This window comes from Conger conger, chromosome 15 (assembly GCF_963514075.1).
Source record: "Conger conger chromosome 15, fConCon1.1, whole genome shotgun sequence".
Taxonomy (NCBI): domain Eukaryota; kingdom Metazoa; phylum Chordata; class Actinopteri; order Anguilliformes; family Congridae; genus Conger; species Conger conger.
This window is the reverse complement of record NC_083774.1, coordinates 14,513,399-14,534,701: the sequence shown is the minus strand read 5'-3', so window position 1 is coordinate 14,534,701 and position 21,303 is coordinate 14,513,399. Positions and strand designations below refer to the sequence as shown.

The following is a 21,303-nucleotide window of genomic DNA, read 5'->3' as shown; positions in this document are numbered from 1 at the left end:
TCACACATGGCTGCAGGAACTCCCGTATCCGGGTTTCCTGTGTGCTGGCCAACATCGGCAGGTGCTTCTCGCTTTAATCTCTTAAAACAAGCTCTGTTGTTAACTCTTGCATAAAGAACACCGTGGTTCTTTATGCATTTCCACCCACTCACTTTTCCTGTAATCACTGTTAATAGAGTATCTCCCCTCTCTGCAGACCCCAAGGCTACACTGCCTCCGGACCAGGCAGTCCTATGGTAAATTAGCAAATGGGTGTGTCCATGGAACTTTCAATTATACAGCAATTTTGACATTCTTTTACAATTGCTTCTGTTACAATTCTTCTGGAAAAAATAACTCTCAAAATGGGCTGTTGTCTGATACCCTGCTGGGATGTTGAATCGCTGCATTTCTGGTGATGCCATAAATTGCGATAATTGAGTTAATTTTTATTCAGTCTATAATTGTAGGCAATTCAGTAGTGATATGACATGGCAAATGTATGGATCTTTAACCTCACATGTTAAATTGCCTGGTTTTCCAACAGGGAGAGTAAAAATGGATGCTTTCCTGCCTCTGTAAGCGTCTTTTCTGGCTGGTGCACAGACACAGGATAATTGCTGATAGTGAATTCCTTGCAACCAAGAACAGAGCAGCTCTGGATTAATCGGTTACGCCGCAACATCGCCGTCCTATCAGAGAGAGAAAGACCGCATGAGTTCTGTCTTCCCCACAGGCGGCAGCTTATCTCCCGGCTCCCTCTCTCTCTCTTTTTTAATCGCGCCTGGCGGAGTGTCGCGGGCGTGGGAGCACCAGCGTCTCTGCGGCTCGGGTGAAGAATGGCTGCGGTTAGCTCAGTTTAGCGTAGCACGCGCCAGCGAGGAGGGGCGTCGAAGGCAGGAGCCACAGGGGAACCGGGGGCGGCCATCACCGGCGGACAGAGTCGCGCGTACAGATCCCGCGTGCGCAAGGAGCGCCAGACAGACCCCGTAGGGCTTCACGCGGCACCCACCGCCACACATCCGTCATGTCGCCGCGCAGTCCCATCACAGCATCGTATGCGAGCAGCTCTGTCATTGTTCAGAGACAAATGCGGAGACAAACTGCCAGATCTCCAGTGTGTCGTATTTGAATAATGAGGAGAGTATGGTTTTGTAATGACACAAGCACTTCAAACGCTGCAGTTCTGTGACTAATTGAGCCATGCATTCATTTCAATGACGCCATTTTCACAGTTTTTTTTTGTGTTTTGTTTGTTTTAATAGAGATCAACACTGAAACAATTCTGCCAGAAGGAAGTACAATAAGTGCAATACAACTGCTTTTGTACCATTTAATTTCTGAGTTTAGTTTGCAATACTGACACGCACATCTAACATACAAATAAAAAGGGAATAGGAGAGGGGGGGGGCGGATGGAGGGGTGCTACAGAATCACAGTTATTGCAGAACCGTAACGATCAGCACTGAGAAATGTGTGGATGCTGCGTGCAGCCGGAGGCACACTGCACTTAAGATGCATATCGGCTTTGTGTACGGCGGGGGAGGGGGGGACTTCAGGAGTGAGGACGTCTATCTTCTGATCCTGGTCCTCAGCGAAAAGCCTTCATTCCCGCATGTAGATCCTTGTGCACACAACGTCGTCCGCCCCAAAGGTCTTGATCGAGAGAAAGAAACAGAAAAATGCAGGAAGAGTTATTCAAGTCTCCCACTTGGAATGTGAAAGGGTTAACTGCTTCAGCAGCAATTGAATGCATGGCTTCACCGCAGTTCTAACGGGCATAGCTGAACTAGAACAGTGTCGAATTAGAATTACTGATTCATTTTTGTGTATGCGTGTATGTTGACTGATGGAATGCAGTCTTGATGTCTGTATTTCCTCCAAATTGTAGTTCATTATTTGCAATCTGAGCCAGCATAGTGTTTGTATTGGCCTCTTGCATGTGATTCCTGCATATTTACTCTGACACAAATCCACATACTCTGAGGGTAGCTTTCACTTTTAATCAAAATGCCTTTTCTGTGTTGCACTTGGATTCAGAAGCATTATTTCAATACCATGTAAATTCCCCTGTTTAAACCTATCATGCCATAGAGGACAAGCTTCTGGTTTCAGATTTGCCTGCTCTCTTCAGTTCTCAGCATTCACTGTAGTCTATTATTGTGCTCAGAACTCAAGAGAAGGCTAATCTAACAGTTGAAATCTCTGCCCTGTCATGTTCATCCAATAATATAATTCAAGAAGTATGTTCCCACCAGAGGAAAATGTTATGCCCTAGAGTAGTTGCAAGACTACCTCTAGTTTACACAAAGTCAGATTTAAACTGTTGAAATTTGATTAGGAATTGGAATTAGAGAGATGTCTTTTCAGGTGAATTAAAGAACGTTGATGTGTTTAACAGCGACATGCACATTTTCACTGGATTTGCCTCTGCCTGCAATTCGGCACCCAAGCTTGGCAAAGACTTTGACTGCTCCAGAACGAGCCTTGAGCCTAAAGTGTGAAAACGCTCTGGGACGTAGCGCGTATTTAGCTGTGACAGCCGGTAATGGCCGCACTCTCCTCTGCGGTGCGACAGTGAGTGATTCAGGAACTGTCAGCCCACCTGGGATGTGTGGAGGCGGAGGCCTGGAGCAGCTGCTGGAGGGTGTGAGCGCGCAGGGGGACGAGCCGGGGACTCCTCCGGCCCGCTCTGCCCCCGCGCGTCACACCCGCAAGATTTATTGGTGCTTGAGGAGCACCGCAGGATCGTCTGCCAACGCCGGGGAGCATCTGCACCCCAGAGCGGGACTCTCCGAGACGGGGAAACGAGGCCCAGGAAGTTCCGCAGCGCTTTGAAGGACAGCGTTTAGGATGGGGCCATCTGCCGTGCGCACGGGGGGCGTCGGGGGAGACATTAGAGAGAGCGGCGGGAGGGCGGGCCAGGGCCCCACCCCCCCAACCCCAATGGCCGGCTGGCTCCGCTGGCATTTCCAACATGATCAATTAAGCACATTAGTGTGAGCAGGCATGGGGTGCAGCCAAGGGCTTAACGACCTGCGCTGTGGGATCCCGGCTCTGCTGGCCTTATACAGACTTATACAGTCTGCCTTTTCCACTCAGGAAGCACAGGCCTTACCCAGAGATGGGAGCAGCAAATAAGACCTCTATGTCATGGCCACGGTCTGCAGAGCATATTTCACGCTTGCTGGTGACAATTCACAAGAAAACTGTGTGTGTTTGGTTTTATTATTATTTCTAATCATATTTTCTCCAGCTGAGCTGCATCCAGGTTGGGTTGAGATGGAGATCTGTTTGCCTACTTCTGGTTGTGTGTGTGTGTGGAGGATAGGCCCTTCTGACATCTGAAAACAAGCTCCTATTATGGCTAGGGATGTCGGTGTATTACCGACGTGTGTGTAAAATATACACTTCAGACAAAACTGTCCTCTTTGGAGATGCTCTTTTTTAATTATGTTTGATTACGTCTTTCCTTCTTGTTGGGAGTCTTATCCTAAGGGAATAGGCTTGAGTTATGACCATCCTCTTGTTCTAATCCAGTTTGGAAAAGTCAATTTGACCATTTTTGGTTTCCGTATAAAAGTGTGAAAACATCTATCATACCACTGTATCCGCTGTTCATTTAACAATATTCTTCATGGCGTGCTCAGTAGTTATTTGAGACTGGTACAGTACAGCATTCAACATGAGGCCAATTGCTTCAGTAAATATGCACTGTAAATGATGGTACACAAGACCAGCAAATCACCCTGGATGAGCATGTCTGCGAATGAAAAACATGTGGTATGGGTTCATACACAGTATTTGGAGAGGATTTCCTTTTTCAGGACCGGGTTCACATGGAGTTCCTGGAAACCTGCCATATGTAAAATGTGTAAATAATTCCCATCAGTTTCTCAACAAAACAAAAAATGAGTTCTTATCTTGCGTAACTATCTTTTTAAAAATGAACACTGTCCTGAGTTTACGGGCTGACTTTGTGGTGGAGCGTTGTCATATCCCTGTCACTGGTTTGCGCTGTAGCATGACCGATTGCTCTGTGGAGCACTGGCCGATGGTTGTCAATAATGATGGTAGCTCTCAAGTTATTTCATTGCCTGTTCCAATTCCAGTGAAACGCAGTGAGTTTTAAAGAGCCTGTAGCTGTCGTTTTTAATGATGATAATTCTAACTGTGACAGAAATTTCCGCACTATCACTAGGCTGATTTGGGACAACTGCCTGCAGCATAGGATATTTGCATCAGGTTTTCCTGCCCAAGATTATATTCCTAGCCCAACCAAGTAGAATGGGTGCACAGGCAGCTCATGAATTAAACAGAAAACTTCACAGAACTCCCATCATGCTTTCATCCCCCTTCAACTCCATTTTACCCTTTTGTTTATTAAACATGCCGTGGACATTAGTGCTTATTAGTCATTTGCTGAGCAGACTTCCTTGTCCAGAGTGTGTTATTACACATTTCATCTTCTCCCATTCTCAGGCTCTACCTCTGAACTAACTCTCTGTGTCCTAAATAGAGTGCCTCTCTCCACTGACGTTTCATTACTAGAGCGGAACATTCTTGATTCCCCTCTGGGATTGCTCAGATTCACAGAGGAGGACATGCGCAACACTAATAAAATGGTGTCCTCGTTTATTGGTTCCATTTACTGCTGTCCATATGGGCCGTAAAACGAAATGGAGCAGATGTATACAGGGAGTGTGTTCCCTATACCGCAAATGGAAATGAGGGTTGGAGGACAAAAGTTATAAGGGTGCCTGGTAGGTTTCTTCATGGCTGACCTACAGTGCATGCCTTTACCTGAAACGCTTTGCATTAGTGCTTGAGGAATTCCCCATGACAAGTATCTGGAATATATTCAGAGCTGTAGCCTGCTATGGTAACCCTGTGAACATGTTACCATGATGGCATTAAAAAACAGCCCTCTGTCAGGCATTGGTATAAGGTCAGGATCTATGGGGTTCTTGAAGTTGTGTAGTGAATCTCTGCCCCTTGGTCTAGCATTGACAGATTACGGCGCTTTTAAAGCTGCAGTTTTTGGCGGGAAAAACAGATCGCTGTGTTTTGCGGTTCTCACCAGGATTAGCTCGTCGCCCCTCAGCTCTCTTGTCCAGTAGGTCTTGGGGCCGTCGCCGTCCAGTAGTGTCTGCTTACAGTATATCTTGTTCTCTGTCTCCCACGTGGGCAGGCTCTGCAGGGCAAGAACAAATCAGGGCTGGGCGTGGTTCCATATACCCCCCCCCAGCAACACACCCGGCGATGATTCCCCACACCAGGGCTGTCATCAGAGCCCAGGAAAGTCACAGAGAGACAAATAGGAGGTTAAAGACAGTTCCATGGCAACCCTCCCCCCGCCACGCACACACACACAAGCAGTCACTAGCTCCCTCCCAGTGAGACCACACTGTCCTGCTTAACGAGAGCAGTGCACATTCTCATCTTAGTCTGTGTCTAATCAATGTCAGGTTCAGCTCGCTGTGGTCTTCCTGTGCATGTTCCTAATGCTGAATTCCAGAATTACGTCCGGCAGACAGTGCTTGAAATTAATATCCTTCATTCAATCCATTATGATAAGAGCTTCAGGACCTTCTCAGAAACCGTGAAGACTTCATAATGGGTCTGATTTTTCTGTAGAAGAAACACTTTACCAAATCTTCTCCAAATTGAAAGGTTGGGACCCCTACAAGATGCATTTAATGTAGTAATAGCTGAGTGTATGCAGAAGCATGTATGTCATGGATTTATTCTGCTCTAACAATTAACATTAGAATACAAATGATGATCAGACAGCTGTCCAGAAACCTCACTGAGTTGAAACGGGAACAGGAAGCTTTGAGGGTGATCCCATTGACCTGATTTTCTTGTTAAACTACTTAATTGTTTATCAGATATTTTAATGTGAAAAAGTTGATGACCTTGACAAGTCTGTCTAGGCTATGCATGTCATACATGCAGTGTACTGTTAAGAGCTCAACACAAGTTTCACTGTCCTCAAATATCCTGCTATTCCAGATTGCAGGTATTCAGGACCGCATGGTGAGATACTCTAATGTGTAAAACTCTGACTAAGCACACTGCAATTGACCCACAGAATTATTGATAATATTGATCCATTGTTTTATCAAAACTTGTCAGCTAGTCAAACACGCTTAAACTTGGTACACATTATCAAACACTGGCTTTGTTAATTTCAGAATTTCCATAATTTGCCATCCCATTTGCTTGCAGCTATTATTATGGTGCAGAGCAACAAAGTTTGTTTCTATTCTTATTATATTTAGGTCTTCTGTCATTTTTTGCATTTCCAAAGGAACTTTTCTGAAACTTGGCACTCTGATGGAGATGATTAAATTATGGCCTGATAGGCTCATGCATCTTGTGCAATATTCAAATGGCCATATCTCCCTCATCTTGTGATGTAGAACTGGTATCCAATGATGTGTCTGGGAACGGAGAACACATTCCCCAATAAGCTATATATTCTGCTCTGATGGATTTTCTCCATTTAGATTTTTTTTTTCCCGATAGTTTTGGTCTGATCTGAACCAAATATACTTTGTTGGATTCTGTGATGATTGAATCAAAATAATTATCAAAAGTTGAAAGTGAAACAAATATAGCCAAGAAAGACCCAAACCTCTGAAAAAGCAAAGCCAGCACTCTAAACAGTAGCTGTACCTCCTGAACACTCTTGAATTCTGTTGAAACTTGGTACTTAAATTCACAACCACACTGAGGCCACATCCCAAATTTGCCACACCCCAAAAGGGGCACTGCAGAAAAAAGAAAAATCTGGAAATATTTCACTGCTCCTTGACAGTGGGTCAGATTTTAACCAAACCTTTTTTGATAGACTCATCACAAGGATGTACCGGCCCAAGTAAGATCAACTTGATTATAATAACAATATTGCTGTGACAGACAAAAAAAACCAATTGGTTTCAGCAGGGCGGCACGGATGGTGCAGTGGGTAGCACTGCCGCCTCACAGCAAGGAGGTCCTGGGTTCGAATCCCCATCGGCCGGGGCCTCTCTGTGCGGAGTTTGCATGTTCTCCCCGTGTCTGCGTGGGTTTCCTCCGGGTACTCCAGTTTCCTCCCACAGTCCAAAGACATGCAGGTTAGGCTGATTGGAGAGTCTAAATTGCCCATAGGTATGCGTGTGTGAGTGAATGGTGTGTGTGCCCTGCAATGGACTGGCGACCTGTCCAGGGTGTATTCCTGCCTTTCGCCCAATGTATGCTGGGATAGGCTCCAGCCCCCCTGCGACCCTGTTCAGGATAAGCGGGTTAAGATAATGGATGGATGGATGGTTTCAGCAGCTGACAGTAAGTCATAACTAAATTTGCTATGTGGACACATCATAGGGTCTTTAACATCCACTGTGATTTTTAGCCAGATCAAACCTCAGAGGGTGCTCCAGTAAACAAAGAAAATATTCTACCCTCAATATTTCATCTGCACTGTAGATTGGCCTCACGGGAGCACATTTCACTAGTGCTTTGTCCGATAACAATGAAGCTTCAGATACATGTTATTTAAGCGATGAATAGCATATAGACACTCTGGAACCTATCTCTAGTGCCACAGTGTAGATGTGTAAAAATCTATATTTATTATTTACTCACACAACTTTCTGGCCCTTTCTAGGTGCTAATCCTGAGTGGCTGCTCCAAATCATATACCCCATTCTTGACTTAATTTGTGTGAAACCCTGATAGGGATCAACCGGGATCAGCCAAACAGTACCTCATGCTCATAGTACCTACACCACGTGACGCTCCAGCCTGTTGCCTTAGTGGTCCTCTATCTCCACGCTGACAGCATCACGTTCAAAGTTTAGCTCTCATAGCGATGGTATGTCCCTTAACCAGATCAAAGTGTTTATCAGCATATCAAAGGTGTTGGAACAGCAGACCAGCCTGCCCTGGACCAGCGAGCAGAATATTAAAAAGCATACTGTCAGGACACTGCAGTGCTGTCTGCCTTGTATCCTCTATCTCTCTGCATCTGTATTTCTCTCCCTCTTTTTTTTTTATCAGTTTTTTTCCAGTATCTGCTGGGTTAACTCATGTTTCCATACAACTCCGCATGGGTTTAGACTGGAACATTGTGGGCTTTCTCTGGATTACAGCAGTGCTGTTTCCATCATCCCTCATCAGAAAAGGGTAAATGTGATGAAAGCTGAGAGCTCCGTTTTTTTTTTTTCTACCATTGTCAAGCCATTTTGCACACTCCTTGTTAAGTTTTTATGGTCAATTTAATGCAAAGTGTCCTGGTTTTACTGTGAGATTTCCTCATAAAAGCATTGTAAACTTTCAGGGCTCCAAGTGAAAACCCATTTCTTTTATCAACCAGTGTTTTTTGTTTTTTTTCACAGTTTTGAAAAAGTATATCTGCACAATCAGATATGCTACAGTCTTCACAGAAACCATTTGTGCCTGTTAGATTCGTTTAGGAGCTGTCACTACCAGTATTGATTTTTTCCTGCGCACTGACACAGTTGCATTTCTACAGTGAAGTCCCTTCTGCCTCAGCTAAGAGGGGAAATCTTTTTTCATTGCTGGCATGGATATACTATTGCTTCAGAAACACAAAGTAGTTTTAGACCAGGGAGTTTCTGTGATGGCCTTCCCTGGGAATGTGAAGAGGGCTTCTTTCCCATCCTCCCCACATCTCTGTGACACGCCCTTCTTTCTGTGGTGGAGTCTGCTCAGCAACATCTCTCTTTCCCCCGGGCAGGTGAGTAATGCTGAAGTCTGTCTCTATAGCAACCAGCCAGGCAAAAAGTCTCCATTTTTCAAAGTCCTCAGCCCCAAAGTGCGGCAGGTTTTGTGTTTAGTAAAAGGGAAAAAGCTGGGTGGATTGCGAATGGCCTTTGCCTTGAATTAACATTGCCGTTCTGTACAATAGTGAGTCCTTGGTGCTGAAAATTCAACAGTTTGGTATTGTAGTTTTCTCGGGCACTGAAAGTGTTTAGAATTGGATTTTTAAGACATTTTGAGGAAAAGGCAGGACACCACGTGTACACACGGCCGTTAGAAGTCAGGCGCCCAGCAGCAGGGAGCCATGTGAGCATGCCAGCCCTAAATTGCTCTTTGGGAGCGTGAAGATGTGAAACAGGATCAGCATAATGCATTCTGCATCCGTCCTACCCTTTCTCGCCACTGTGCTGCCATCGCTAGCAGGAGGGCCAACTGTTTATCACAACTGGTCGACTGGAGACCGATATTCATGGCAGCTCCCCCTCAGCCAAAATAAGCCGATGTAGGTGAGGCAGTCCCACCACATACTCTCCAAAGTGGAATATTAAGGAGAGTTTTAACCTTGTGCCTTCAGTGTAATCCCCTTTAACATGGATCTGGCCCTGCGGTGCCTAATCTGGGTAGCCCAGGACCCTGCTGCACTAAGCTGCCCTTTCTCTCTGCCCGGGGGAGATTAGCAGACCCACACGGAGGCTGATTAACTGCAAAGACCCTCACCTGTCACACTCAGACTACACACTCGCTGTGTCACACTCAGACTACACACTCACTATCACACACAGACTACACACTCACTGTCACACTCATGCTGCACACTCAGTGTCATGCTGCACACTTACTATCACACACTCGCTGTCTATCACACTCAAGACCTCACACTCGTTATCACACTCGGCCGCACACCCACTGTCACGCTCTTACCACAAACTCATCTCGGGTTAAGCCTGGACACGGCACAGCCTCCCCCCAAATCCCTCACTAAAGACGTTCAGTTTGGTCTTTCCAAAGCGGGTCAGATTTTCCGTACTTGCTGCTTGCTTTTCCGAAGAGGAAAAACTGCAGATTGGACACTGCCTTCATGTCATAAAAAACGAGGCGCCTGTGTGATTTTTCTCCCTTATGTGATTAGCAGGCAGATCGAGAGGTGCTGCAGTGAATATGATTATTCTGTGCCTGTGGATCCAGCACAGTGATGAGTCAGAGCCCAAAGGTCAGTCAGACACTGACAGCTGAAATAGAGCTGAAGCTTCCTGCTTACCACTCTTTTTTTCTGGATATAAAGCAATTGTCTTGTAATTCCCTGTAATTGTAATTTCTTTCAGACAGGCACTAATTCTTCTCAGGGTAATCTATACATTTCAAAGGAATATATGCTATAGAGACCAGTATGAAAGCTTTGTAATTCTGTCCAGGTGGTTTGGCAGCAACTTGTGTCTGCACGTCTGTGTGGTGAAGACATTAGACATGATTTAAAAATGTAAAACAAAATCAGTACATTCTGGAGATGGAATTACTCATAACATGGCAACATGTCATGGCAAACAATTTTGACTGATTCAATCTGTTTCATGTACTATACATTATGTAGACATTATTTATATAGACTGGCTTCTCAGTGTCTGCAAGATTTCATTAGAGCAGGGCATGTAACCATTTGGTACATCTCGTAGCAGGAGCCTTAACTTTAAAGCTTTGAAAATTATGATATTTGAGCTTAGCTTAACAAACCCAAGATCGTGGAAAAGGCTTTAATAAATTAAGAACAACATAAAGTCAGCAAGTTCTTGTATGTCTGTATGCATTGTCCTCATTTGGATGGAAGATTCTTTTTTTAACAGTTTCCCATACGGCATTTGCTCCCTGTGGTGGAGTTCTTCCCGTTTAATCAACCCTTTCTTTCCTAACGTGGAGTGTGTGCAGTAACCTACATTGGCTTCACTCACATGAAAAATGTCTGTTCTTTCCCATAGTTTTCAGATTGCTGTGGACCCCAAGTAAACCCTGCTGTATTTATTAAATTCAAGTTACTGCATTGTGTAAAAAAACAAACATTTTACAGTTGGAATGTTCATTGCAGATCAAGAGAGGGGATACATAAATGCATCATTATTTGAAAAAATAACTTTGCACTTAACAAATTCCACCTTCAAAAATGTATTTTAAAGACTGAGTTGCTTGAAGGATGAGACGCCTTTATTAATGCCTACTTCAGCCAGGCACTAAATGCAAATGCAAGACATGCATAAACATCGTCATTGGGTTTCATAGCAGTTTTTTTATGTTGTCTTGTTTTTGTTTTTTTACCAGATTTTTTGTTTTTGGTCCTTTTAGTGTTTCTCCCATTTCATGTAACTTTTTCTGTTTTCTTGGAAATAGTTTTTTACTATTTTAGGTTTGTATTTATTTTGTTATGTGAAGCAAATGACTTGGAATAATCGGTGCCATTTGAATAATAATAATAATAATAATAATAATAATATGAATAATAATAATTCAGTATATCTGGGAAAAGGTCTGAAACCATGGTTTCAGCGAGTAGACTGCATGAAGGTCTTTGTCGTGTTGTATTTCTGTTTCAATACAATTTTAAATCACATTTATCTAAACATGCATTCTTCATTTTCTCAAGTGTTTCAGCTTTTTAAAGTTAAATTAGTATGTCATAGTTAAATTAGTGAACATTTTTTACTTGCACAAAAAATTCAATCACTCTTGGGAAATTGTCCTGAAATCGTTCTGGGAAAGACCTTGAGATTATTTGTTTGGTTTCCACAGAGATTCCCTTGGTTGGGTTATTAGGAAAAATACTGTGGGGACGTTGGCAAAACTAGTCCTCTGTGAATAGTGCCGTTGTTGAATGAAATATCACTGATTGTATTCAAAGCTGAACGGCTTGCTGTATATAAATGTTTTATAGAGTTTGTCTGCAGGCTTGAATTTGATGAATCATTGGGCTCTCAGTCTTGCCTCCGGCAACACATCTGTGATTGTTCCACAGCATATCCGTAGCGGAAGCACTGCCGTTCTTCCGTTCTGCTGTGCATAGTCAGAATTGTACAGCCATCCAGTCACTGCAGATTTCTCCTTCATTCTGAAGAGCATAAGCTAGAGAGCTCTGAAATGTGTGCTGGCAGATTGCAACCATCAAACCACCCAGCGGAGCCATCGGTGAATGATGAGGCGAGAGATGCACTGCTGACTGAAATCCTCCCTCCCTCTCTGCTCGACACTACTGTGCAAAGTACAAACTCACAGGTTCATCTGACATTAGTACGGTCAGGATTTAATCTGGACCTGTTGGGCACATTGCTACGGCAAGCCACACAGGACGCCCCAGCAAACAGAGCTGTGCTTAAGCAATGATGCAGAGAGAGAGAGAGAACATTTTAACGGGACTGACTGAGAGACTATTGCGGGGAAAAAAATAATATTCTATTATGTAACTGTCAGCAAAAGATAGATGGTCGTCATAGTTTACACTTCTGATTATTATGATTATTTTTCTGCCTTTCATTGTGACGTGCTGTTTCCTGTCTGCTGACTCTGTACATTCATGTTTTGTTGTCTCTCTTCAACATGCTGTCGCTAATCACCCCAGTGCCTTTGGACTGCGCTTGACTTCCCAGAACCCATGTAGGCCATTAAGAGCCATGCTGTAGCAGCTCTGATTTGTGATAAAGCTTAGGGCAGCTAAATCCTCTTTTACCAGCAACCAGCTGTATTCTATTCAGGAATTTCAAATTATGACATGATGTTGGATGTCCATGTTCAGAGAGACCTGTCATCTTTCAATCATCTCCCGAGATCTTGAGTCAACCGAGTTAATGGCACCTATATTCATTTTAAATGAATCGCTACATTAAGAAAGGATCGGGCGGATTAGTCTCTAAACACAACTTTCCCTCCACCCTGATGGGGGATGTGTGCCCCTATTTGCTTTTAATACCCCCTTAATACCCCTGACTGTCGCTGGGACCCCCCTACCTCTCCTTCGCACTCACCCTGCACTTCCTCCCGTCCACCGTCTCCTCGTCAAACTCCTGGCCCACGTGGAAGTTGATCTCTGTGGTGCGCACGGTGGTGGAGGTCTTTATGTAGAACTGCTCCCCGTCCTGGCGGATCTCCACGTGAGGCTTGGAGGCTGCCGCCCCCGCCACCTTCCTCAGCATGGCGTTCACGCCTGGAGGGGCACAGCGCCGGGGTTAATGACCAAACCTGGCCCGCGTCACGACCCCCCCGACCGGATCCATCTGTCCGTCTGTCTGCCTCAGTACCCCCCTCCAGGCTCACAATCTCCCCCCCAGTCCGTCCGTCTGTCTGTCCTTACCCCCCGCCCCCTTTTGTTTCATTCAGTGTGTAATTACAGACTGGCTGGTGTGGAGGAGGAGGAGGTACTCTTGTATTGATTCGGGCGTTTGTTGATTTGTGTTTTGGACCGAGTGTGTTTTGCACTCTGTTGCATCATCTTCATTTCCTTCAGCCAGATGGGGACGAGGAAGCGAGTGAGTCAGGGAAGTGAACCAGCCGAACGGATCTTATCTGCCCTCGTTCTAACGGCGAGAGTCCAGAACCGAGGGCGTGTCCCCTTTAACGTTCGCAGCACTTTCAAGATTACCGTCAAGCCCCTCTCCTTTGCTGCCGTACACCCCCTGCCCTAGTTTGCGGGCACGGACGCCCCCTTCGTGCCAGCACTGTGCCCACACCCAGACGCAAGCGGCTTATCTGGGCTCCTCTGCCGCATTGCCCCAAGCGGGTACACACAAGCCGGGGTCTGGGACTCATCTCAGCAGCCTCTTTGTCTGGAAGGAACATTTCATCCCAATTCTGCCAGTTCCACTGCCACAGTGTGTTACAGACATTTTACACTGCGACGCGAGGGAGGGGGGACCTCAGTGTTTCAGGCACTGTAACGCTCATCCTGTTAGGGAGCGCGGAAAATGATTAATACAGATGGCGACAATTAAATCTGCATTAATGTGATGTATAGACTTTCTAGCAAGAGAATGGGGTGTCGTTTAATTGATTATAGGAAAGAGATTAGATATCGTCGTACCTTATTGGTTAGTCCTTTACGTATGAATTAAACATGTTCTGTGACATGCAGAAACGGCACGAAGGTAAACACAACTAATGGAGGATCCTTATTCCTGCAAAACGGCCAGCTGGGTTCAGCACAGCGACTAGCAGTTAAAAGAAAAAGTTGATAGGACTCCCCAGAACACCAGAGCTGACTATATTGTCAGTGGAGTGCAGTGGGTTTGTGTGTGTAGCTCTCAATCAGCCTATATCTGTGCCCCCTACAGTGGATCTTAAAATGAATTGCTCCTGCTTAAGACAGGTTGAAATTCACTGCAGTATAACTTGCTCTAATCAGTGCTTCCCTCATCCATTTGCAGCCCAAAGCATTCAGCCAGGAGAGTGCTTTTGTGAACTGTGCACTTTAACTCCTGAACACTGAACAGAAGACATATTCCTCGCAATGGATTTAATGGACTTCCATGTACAGAGTAAGAACTTTGTAGAGTCTAACCAACAGCCTTGGTTGTATGGGCTTTTAAGTTCAGGTGTTCAGCTGAACTTGTCCTTGTTTATTGAGGGGAGAAGCCTATGATGCTTTTCCAGATTTTTCTTGTGAAAATGTGAACTGGCTTGTTTACGAGGATGGTAGCATCCTGTGTGAAAGCACTTCACACTTAGGCTAGCTGTACTGAGCTGTCCCACTGAGGCTGGAATCTGGGGATTTTCCGGTCCGACACAGGAATCCCTGTCGTGTTAATGAGGAATAAATTAATTGTATCCTGGAATTTGGCTGAGGAAGCCAATCATCGGGCATTCTATAAAAACAGGCAGTAACCGCTGACCTCAATTTATTTTTATTACCCAAATTTTTATTACCTTGGGTCTTTGGAAATGCCAGACTTATTAGTAGGTCCTGAATTCTTATTGAAAAAATGTCCTTTGTCAATTCAGAAGGGTGCAGACGCGTCGCAAGTGACTGTTTCTTTTTCACCGCGGGATACAGCAGTAGAGCCCCGTAGTCACGCATAGCCCTGCTCTGTCACAGACTGCAGGCTGCTTATGACAAGAGGAGCTCCTGTGATGTGACGAGACTTGGATAGTCCTGCCAACCGAAGACCTCCCTCCCTGGTGTGACAGGCTACAGGCAGTCATGTAAGGCTGCTGTGTCACTGGAGCGGTCTGGATCCCACACAGCACCATGAGGGGCGCATACACACGCTGCAACAGTGTCTCAGCAGCTGGAGTCTCCTGGCAGCCTGATGTAAAGTTTTTCTCACATGCTGAATTATGTCCCCCCCTCTCAAGCAATGGCAAATCGTGTTCAGCGAAAGTTAAAGCAGGAAAGAAAAACAAGCAAAAAAAAAAAATAAATACTTCATTCACTTTCTAAATAATAACACACGAGGGGGAAAAAAAAGACACTGGCATTTGTCCAAGTGTCCCATATCTGAGGCTGCACCTGTTCGTGTTTTCTTATCCTGTCAAGCCCAGCTCGTCAGGACCGGGAGATCAGGCTGCCGAGGGTAAATAAGACCGCGTCTGCTGTCATTATCCCGCTCTCCGCCCAGAGCCGGAGAGCCACACTGACCTACATGAACCGATCCCCTGAGCGGAGTCGTCTCGCCCTTCTGAGCCTCAGAACAGAGCCCAAATATGAGTGGAGAAAACAAAAGAGGGCAGCGCAGGCAATCCATCTGGCTGCACAGAGCCGGGGGACAGTGGCTAGGCATGCCCCAGTTTAATGTTTAACATGCATAATACCCCTCTAATGCGTGACTGGACCCCCCTACAAAACAATACAATGCCTGTTTAATTGGAATCCCTCCATCGCAGGATTCCCACCGCCGTTTCGGAGATCCCCTCCGACAGGACGTTAATAATTCTTCTCTCCTTTTTTTATTTTGGTTGGGAGTGAGGCAATCCATCCGAGGAGAGAAAGGGGAGGTTTTTTTTTTTCTTCTTAGGTGCGTGTGATGGATGGTGGAGCACATGCAGGGATATCCACACAGGGACGTGCGAGGTGTGGAATAAGAAAAGAAAAGGGGAAAAAAAGCATTAAAGGACAGAGAAATGTGTAAGAGCTTACCGAGGGCTTTGAGAAGTTCATCGAAATGCTCACTGCTCTTCATTTTCCAGGTGCCAGCGAAGTTGGGAGGCATTTTTCTGGGGCCGGTGGTGGAGGCTCTGCCTGAAGAAGAACCTGCCTCTGGGTGATCTGCTCCCCGTGCTCTGATCTCTCACCAGTGCTCTCTCTCCCTTTCTCTTTCACCTGCTCTCTCTATCAGTCTCTCTCTCTCACCAGTGTTCTCTCTCCCTTTCTCTTTCACCTCCTCTCTCTATCAGGCTCTCTCACAGCAAGGCTCTGTGTGTGTCTCAGCCCTCATCTGTGCCACTAGTTATAGTGAGTCTTGAATCTGAGTCAGGCAGTGCCCTCCCCCTGAAGGACCTGTCCCAATATTCAGACAAGCCCACCCCCAATCTTCCAACCCGCAGAACAGGAGCCCTCTATCCGCAGCCCTGTGCCCCCCCCCCCCTCTCCTCGCCTGTCACCATTTATTAATTGTGATCAGAAAGTACTCTTTATTAATGGCATACTTTCTCCCCTCTCTCTGTCAGTTTGTTGCTGATGATTTAACTGTTCAGCCGTCTGAGGCAGAAAGCCGGTGCACTCTGTCATTTTCACATTTTCTTAAAGTCATGTTTGCACTTATAGGCGCTGGAGGGTTTCAGCGGGGCTGCAGCGGGACTGCGGGGGCCCGGGCTGTCTGACTAATGCGCTGCCAGAGGAACGCAGAGGCAGCGCAGACTCAGACAGCTGTGATCTTATATTCTTTCACAAGCTGCTCCTCGTGTCTGTCCGAGAGCCTCCGAGACGCTGGAGCCTTTCTCAGCGGCTGCGTTTGATCAGGCCCTCGGATTGCATCCAGACTCTTGTGTGCTCGTGTGGGGCTGTGGTATGCTGCCATACAAACCACACTCTGAAGGTTGTGTTATTCCGGGAATGGGTAGTTTTGAGGGCTTTCGACACCCGCAGTTTAATTGTTTTTTAATCTGTATCTGATCCGTGAGCCTATAGCGTAGGCAGGCTCATCATGAAGGAGCTTTATTGAGAGGCATACAAACACGGGACTCGGAGTGACCCACAGTGTCTGTGGCTCAAGTGGATGTGGAGAATGATGGTTGGTTGAGCGCCCACAATATCAGCTGTCCCCTCCCTACTGGGCGTATTACCTACAGTTACCCCTAGAGGGAGTGTGCCTGCAGCCAAGACCGATAGACTGGCCACAGTTTCATACATGCACACATACTCGGCGCAAAGTATGAAAGCAATCCTTTTTCAAGTAACTTCAGAAAAGGCTAAAGACTGAGAAGAGAACAATCACACAGGTTTCCATCTATTTATCTTTACAATAACTGGAGAAGTGTGTTTGCCACTATATTTCAGCACACTGGGCCTTATGTCCATTTTACTTATTTTAATTTATAATGATCTTCCACACACAGCCACTGAAAAATCCAAATGTGTCCAGATTTAGAGTGGGGCTCCAAGCTACTGAAACCTCCTACACTGTAGCGAGTGCTTGGGGAACATCTAAGGATTTATTTCTGCTGGATTAAAGATGCTGTTTTTGGCCATACAGATTTTCTAAAAGCTGGAAAACATCCACAGTGTGTCTGTGAAGTTATTGCTCCTGTCAGTGTTAATTGCTCAGCAGAAAAAGCAGCACTACTGGCATTAATAACTGTTCTTCACATTAATGTGACAATTTGCCTTCTCTAAAATGGTGTTATTTATATTTTATTTTATTGAACTGCTGAAATGTTTGTCTTGAGTGTTTAAATTGTCTGTCCTGTCAATTACTTTTTAAAGACTTCTTGTTCTCCTGTCTGAGCTGGACAACAGATGCATGTATTTTAATTTATAATATTAAGCAAATAAACAACACATAGCAAAGCCATGAAATGTTGCACAGATGTTCTAATCCACTATATCACAATTCTCAAGCACTTCATTGCATAATGGTGAAGCGTCGCTGAAGTATGTTAAGACACTTACAAGCCTCATTAACCATAGCAACAGTTGACACCCAACTACTGGCAAGAACTTTCAAATGGTTTGAGGAAGCTCTGTACACGGCCATGACTGCCCTGAGCCAATCACATTGCAGCATTGAAAAAGGACCATATAAAACAAATAAATCATAAACAGAATTGGACATGGAGCTGGCCTGTCACAAGGTTTAGCTACCATCTTGAATTTAGGGCAGTTTGACTGGTTTGACAACTGAATTAAATCTAAGTAAATAAGTAAATGCATGGCATGACATGCCATTTCATATTTAGAATATAAAAGTATTGATAAGATTGCTGTGCATTTTTTGGGGAAGATATCAATTGTATTTATTTTATATATTGTCTATCTTGTATTGATAGTGCATCCTACTTTGGACTATTCTCTCTTCGTTTTGTTAGTCTGAAGGTGATTGGTTGAATATATATTATTGGCTTTCAGGAATCTTTTGTGAAGCGGTTATTATTGGATATTAAATGCTGAATTTCTGTGTCTCAGAATGCTCAGGCCTAAGGCCTGTGGTGCTATTGTGGGGCCTTGTGAGGTATTCCTGAATGGTGGTTTGCAGCTGGGTTTACATTTACACGTACTCTTTTGATGAACCACAGGGGGATACAGAAAAGAAAGAATGTTTTCGGTTTTCTTTATCATAGACTATCAAATTTGGGAAACAATCAGAGACTCGTACTCTAGACTCCTTTATTTACATTACTTGTATCATTGTGCTTTTGTAATACTTTGAGATGTATCTGGAAGTGCTTTTGAGATATTGCATCATTAAAAAAGGCAGGGTGTTGACCCTCAAAGGGAAAATCAATCAGTCACTCTCTGACTGTGGGGCTTGGATGTCAGAGGGCTTTTAAACATATTCATAACTGGAGATTCACAATTATGAGCTTTGTCAGCCTTAATACTGTTGTTCAAGATCCATCTGGGAATGGTGCATTGTACCTGAAAAATCCACTCTTCGTTGATTGTGCTTGTGTGCATATGTGTGTGTTTCAGTTTGTATGTCCCTGTTAGTGTTTTGTTTCCTGGAACAATCTGCTTTCAGGGACTCGATAACCTCAGAATGTTAGCCTCTATCTGAGAAATGTCAGGAGGAAGATGCCGAAAGGATACCAAAAAGCACCTCAAAAACCAACAGAGGGCGTGATTTCGTGAAACATCACTGGGGAGAGCATTCAAAGAGGGTTGAAATTGGGCCTTTAGAGCCAAATGTTCAGAGTGAATCAATAAATGAAAAGAATTATCAGTTAATTAATATGAAGCTCTTTTTTGTCATAGAAATGACTGGTAATGAAGCAATCCACATCCCAATAAGGACTCTCCATGCATTCTTCCATTTTGATGTGCCTCAATAGACTCCATTAAGGAGTGTACATCTGAATAAACCCTTGAGTGAGCTGTGTGCCTCAAGCATTGAGTTCCAACCATTTCAGAAAAAAACAGCACAGCCTTGCTCGCTGGCTCTCCATTGATGAACGCATTCTGTCTGGTAGCTGATGGCCATTCCAAACTGGCCTTCAGTGCGACTTCCAGGAAGGATTATTCATCCCTCCGTACCCTAAACCCCCACCCCACCCCTGGAGAGAACATGGGCTCAGGTTTTTCTGTCCCCACTTCAGGCTTAATTGGTTCCCTTGCTGCTGGCTCTTCATCAATGTCTTTTAAGAACTGCCCTCCAGACAAGAACAAGTCATTAAAGTACAGATGGGTCCTAGTCATTTTCTCAGAGAGGAGTTCCGTAAAATGACCTAGCAATTCCCCCTGGACACAGGTTGGCCACTCTGCCCCATCAGTCAATGATTATATCCCTCCCTGAAAAATAAAAAGGGAGAGCTGGCCAAGATAGAGATGAAGACCCTCAGGCAAATTTGATAAGTAGAAAAGTCCTACAAGCAGTTGAACACGAACGAATGTCGTTGCAGAAAAGTGATTGCATTTTGTTTTGGAATGTGTTAAAGGGATCATTATCTTCCTTGTGTTTTTAGAAAATATTTCCGCTTTAGTGTTTGCATAAGCAGCTTGTACAGTGATGCTATGCCTCCAGCGGCATTTAAATAATATCTGACACCTCAGAAAGTGTACTACTAGAGCACATATGACTGTCCGTCACATTAGTTGTCTTTCCTCGCTCTACTACATCATAGAGGGAAAGGGTACCATATAAAGTAATGACATGTAGGGCCAGTTTGGCAGACACTGATAAAGCCTAGTCCTAGATTCAATTCCATTTTAATGGGAAATTCTCCACACAAAACTCAATTTAGTCCAGGACTAAGCTTAATCTGTGTCTGTGAAGCCAGCCTGTGAAGTTTTGTGAATGAAACCTAAAAATACTTATATTCAGTGGTGAGATTGGAGAGAAAGCTAATGGCTAATATTTCAGGCATTATGTAATGTTACTGTAACTGATGCCCTACTCCAGGGAATATTTCATGTTCCCTTCTTCTGTGACCATTTCCTTATGTATCATTTCTTTATTGATTCATCGGTATCAATCATTTATTTGATTACTTTCAGGATGTAACAATTCATTTTTATAAATTAAAATTACAAGAGTGTGCTTGTGTGTTGGTGTGTACTCATCCAAATTGGGAATGGAAATTGTGTTCATGGTGTGCCTACAAATATGCTTAGGTTCCCAAATTGAAGCAAACTTAATTGGGTAAGGTGGAAAAAAATTAAGTAAGCCTTATAACAATTTTGTTTTAAATGTACCTCCCATGGATATTGTCATTTTTTGAAATGGCACTGTACAACATTTGCTAATTAAATTAAGCTGATTGATTCCACTATCTTTGTTCAAAGTACATTGCAATCCATTTTACACAAATGCAGTATATGGAATGCCCAGATCCAGATAAAAGCAATCACTTTTCCATGCTTGACATTTTTTTCTCGTAGAATATTAGATTACAGTCCGCCCACCAACACTCTTCTCATAGAGCTCATCCATCTTACTTAGAAAGCAGTTAGAGAGATGAGACCTCATGTGTCACAATGTCACCTCTGCTCAAGACGCCTCCACCCCTGCTAACAATGCAGGCACAACTACAAGTGAGATCGGGATCCTTTAAGCTCTGCTTTCAGTGAATATTTAAATATTTATCTTTATCTGGGATGCTGATGTCCCATACAGGCATAGTGGGAAACAGAAACCTTTAATTTGCATTTTGAATGCATAACTAAATGACTGGTCAAATTGATCCCAAAAAAAACATTTTTAACAGTGTTACAAATGTTTCTTTGATTGATAGTCACTGCGGGATATCCATGTTTTCTTTGAACAACTCTGTGTAGGAATACAGGAAGGAGGGCTACACTTTGTGGACTGGCTCACTCTTCTTTTGAGTTTGATTTACAGGAAATGGAAGAACCTGTGAACTCTATTAAATTTTTTCTCTCATTATTGGAATCCCAAATTGTGCTTCTCGTGATACTGCTGTCCACCAAGTGAGATT

General features: G+C 44.3%; 1 protein-coding gene across 1 annotated transcript; it reads right to left on the bottom strand.

Moving 5' to 3' along the window:
- Positions 1 to 1,298: 1,298 nt before the first annotated feature.
- On the bottom strand, positions 1,299 to 16,170 carry crabp1a (cellular retinoic acid binding protein 1a). Its single transcript, XM_061222245.1, has 4 exons — positions 15,851 to 16,170; positions 12,747 to 12,925; positions 5,060 to 5,173; positions 1,299 to 1,635 (listed from the first exon to the last, which is right to left on the bottom strand). Exons 1-4 carry the CDS (start codon positions 15,921 to 15,923, stop codon positions 1,585 to 1,587), a joined length of 417 nt encoding a protein of 138 aa, XP_061078229.1. The 5' UTR covers positions 15,924 to 16,170; the 3' UTR covers positions 1,299 to 1,584.
- Positions 16,171 to 21,303: the final 5,133 nt, after the last annotated feature.

Excerpts from the sequence above, each read along its gene's own strand:
- crabp1a (XM_061222245.1), bottom strand. The coding sequence starts at position 15,923 with ATGCCTCCCAACTTCGCTGGCACCTGGAAAATGAAGAGCAGTGAGCAT. Across the intron at positions 12,926-15,850 it reads TGAACTTCTCAAAGCCCTCG|GCGTGAACGCCATGCTGAGG; the intron begins GTAAGCTCTTAC and ends GTGCCCCTCCAG. Across the intron at positions 5,174-12,746 it reads TGGACGGGAGGAAGTGCAGG|AGCCTGCCCACGTGGGAGAC; the intron begins GTGAGTGCGAAG and ends CTTGCCCTGCAG.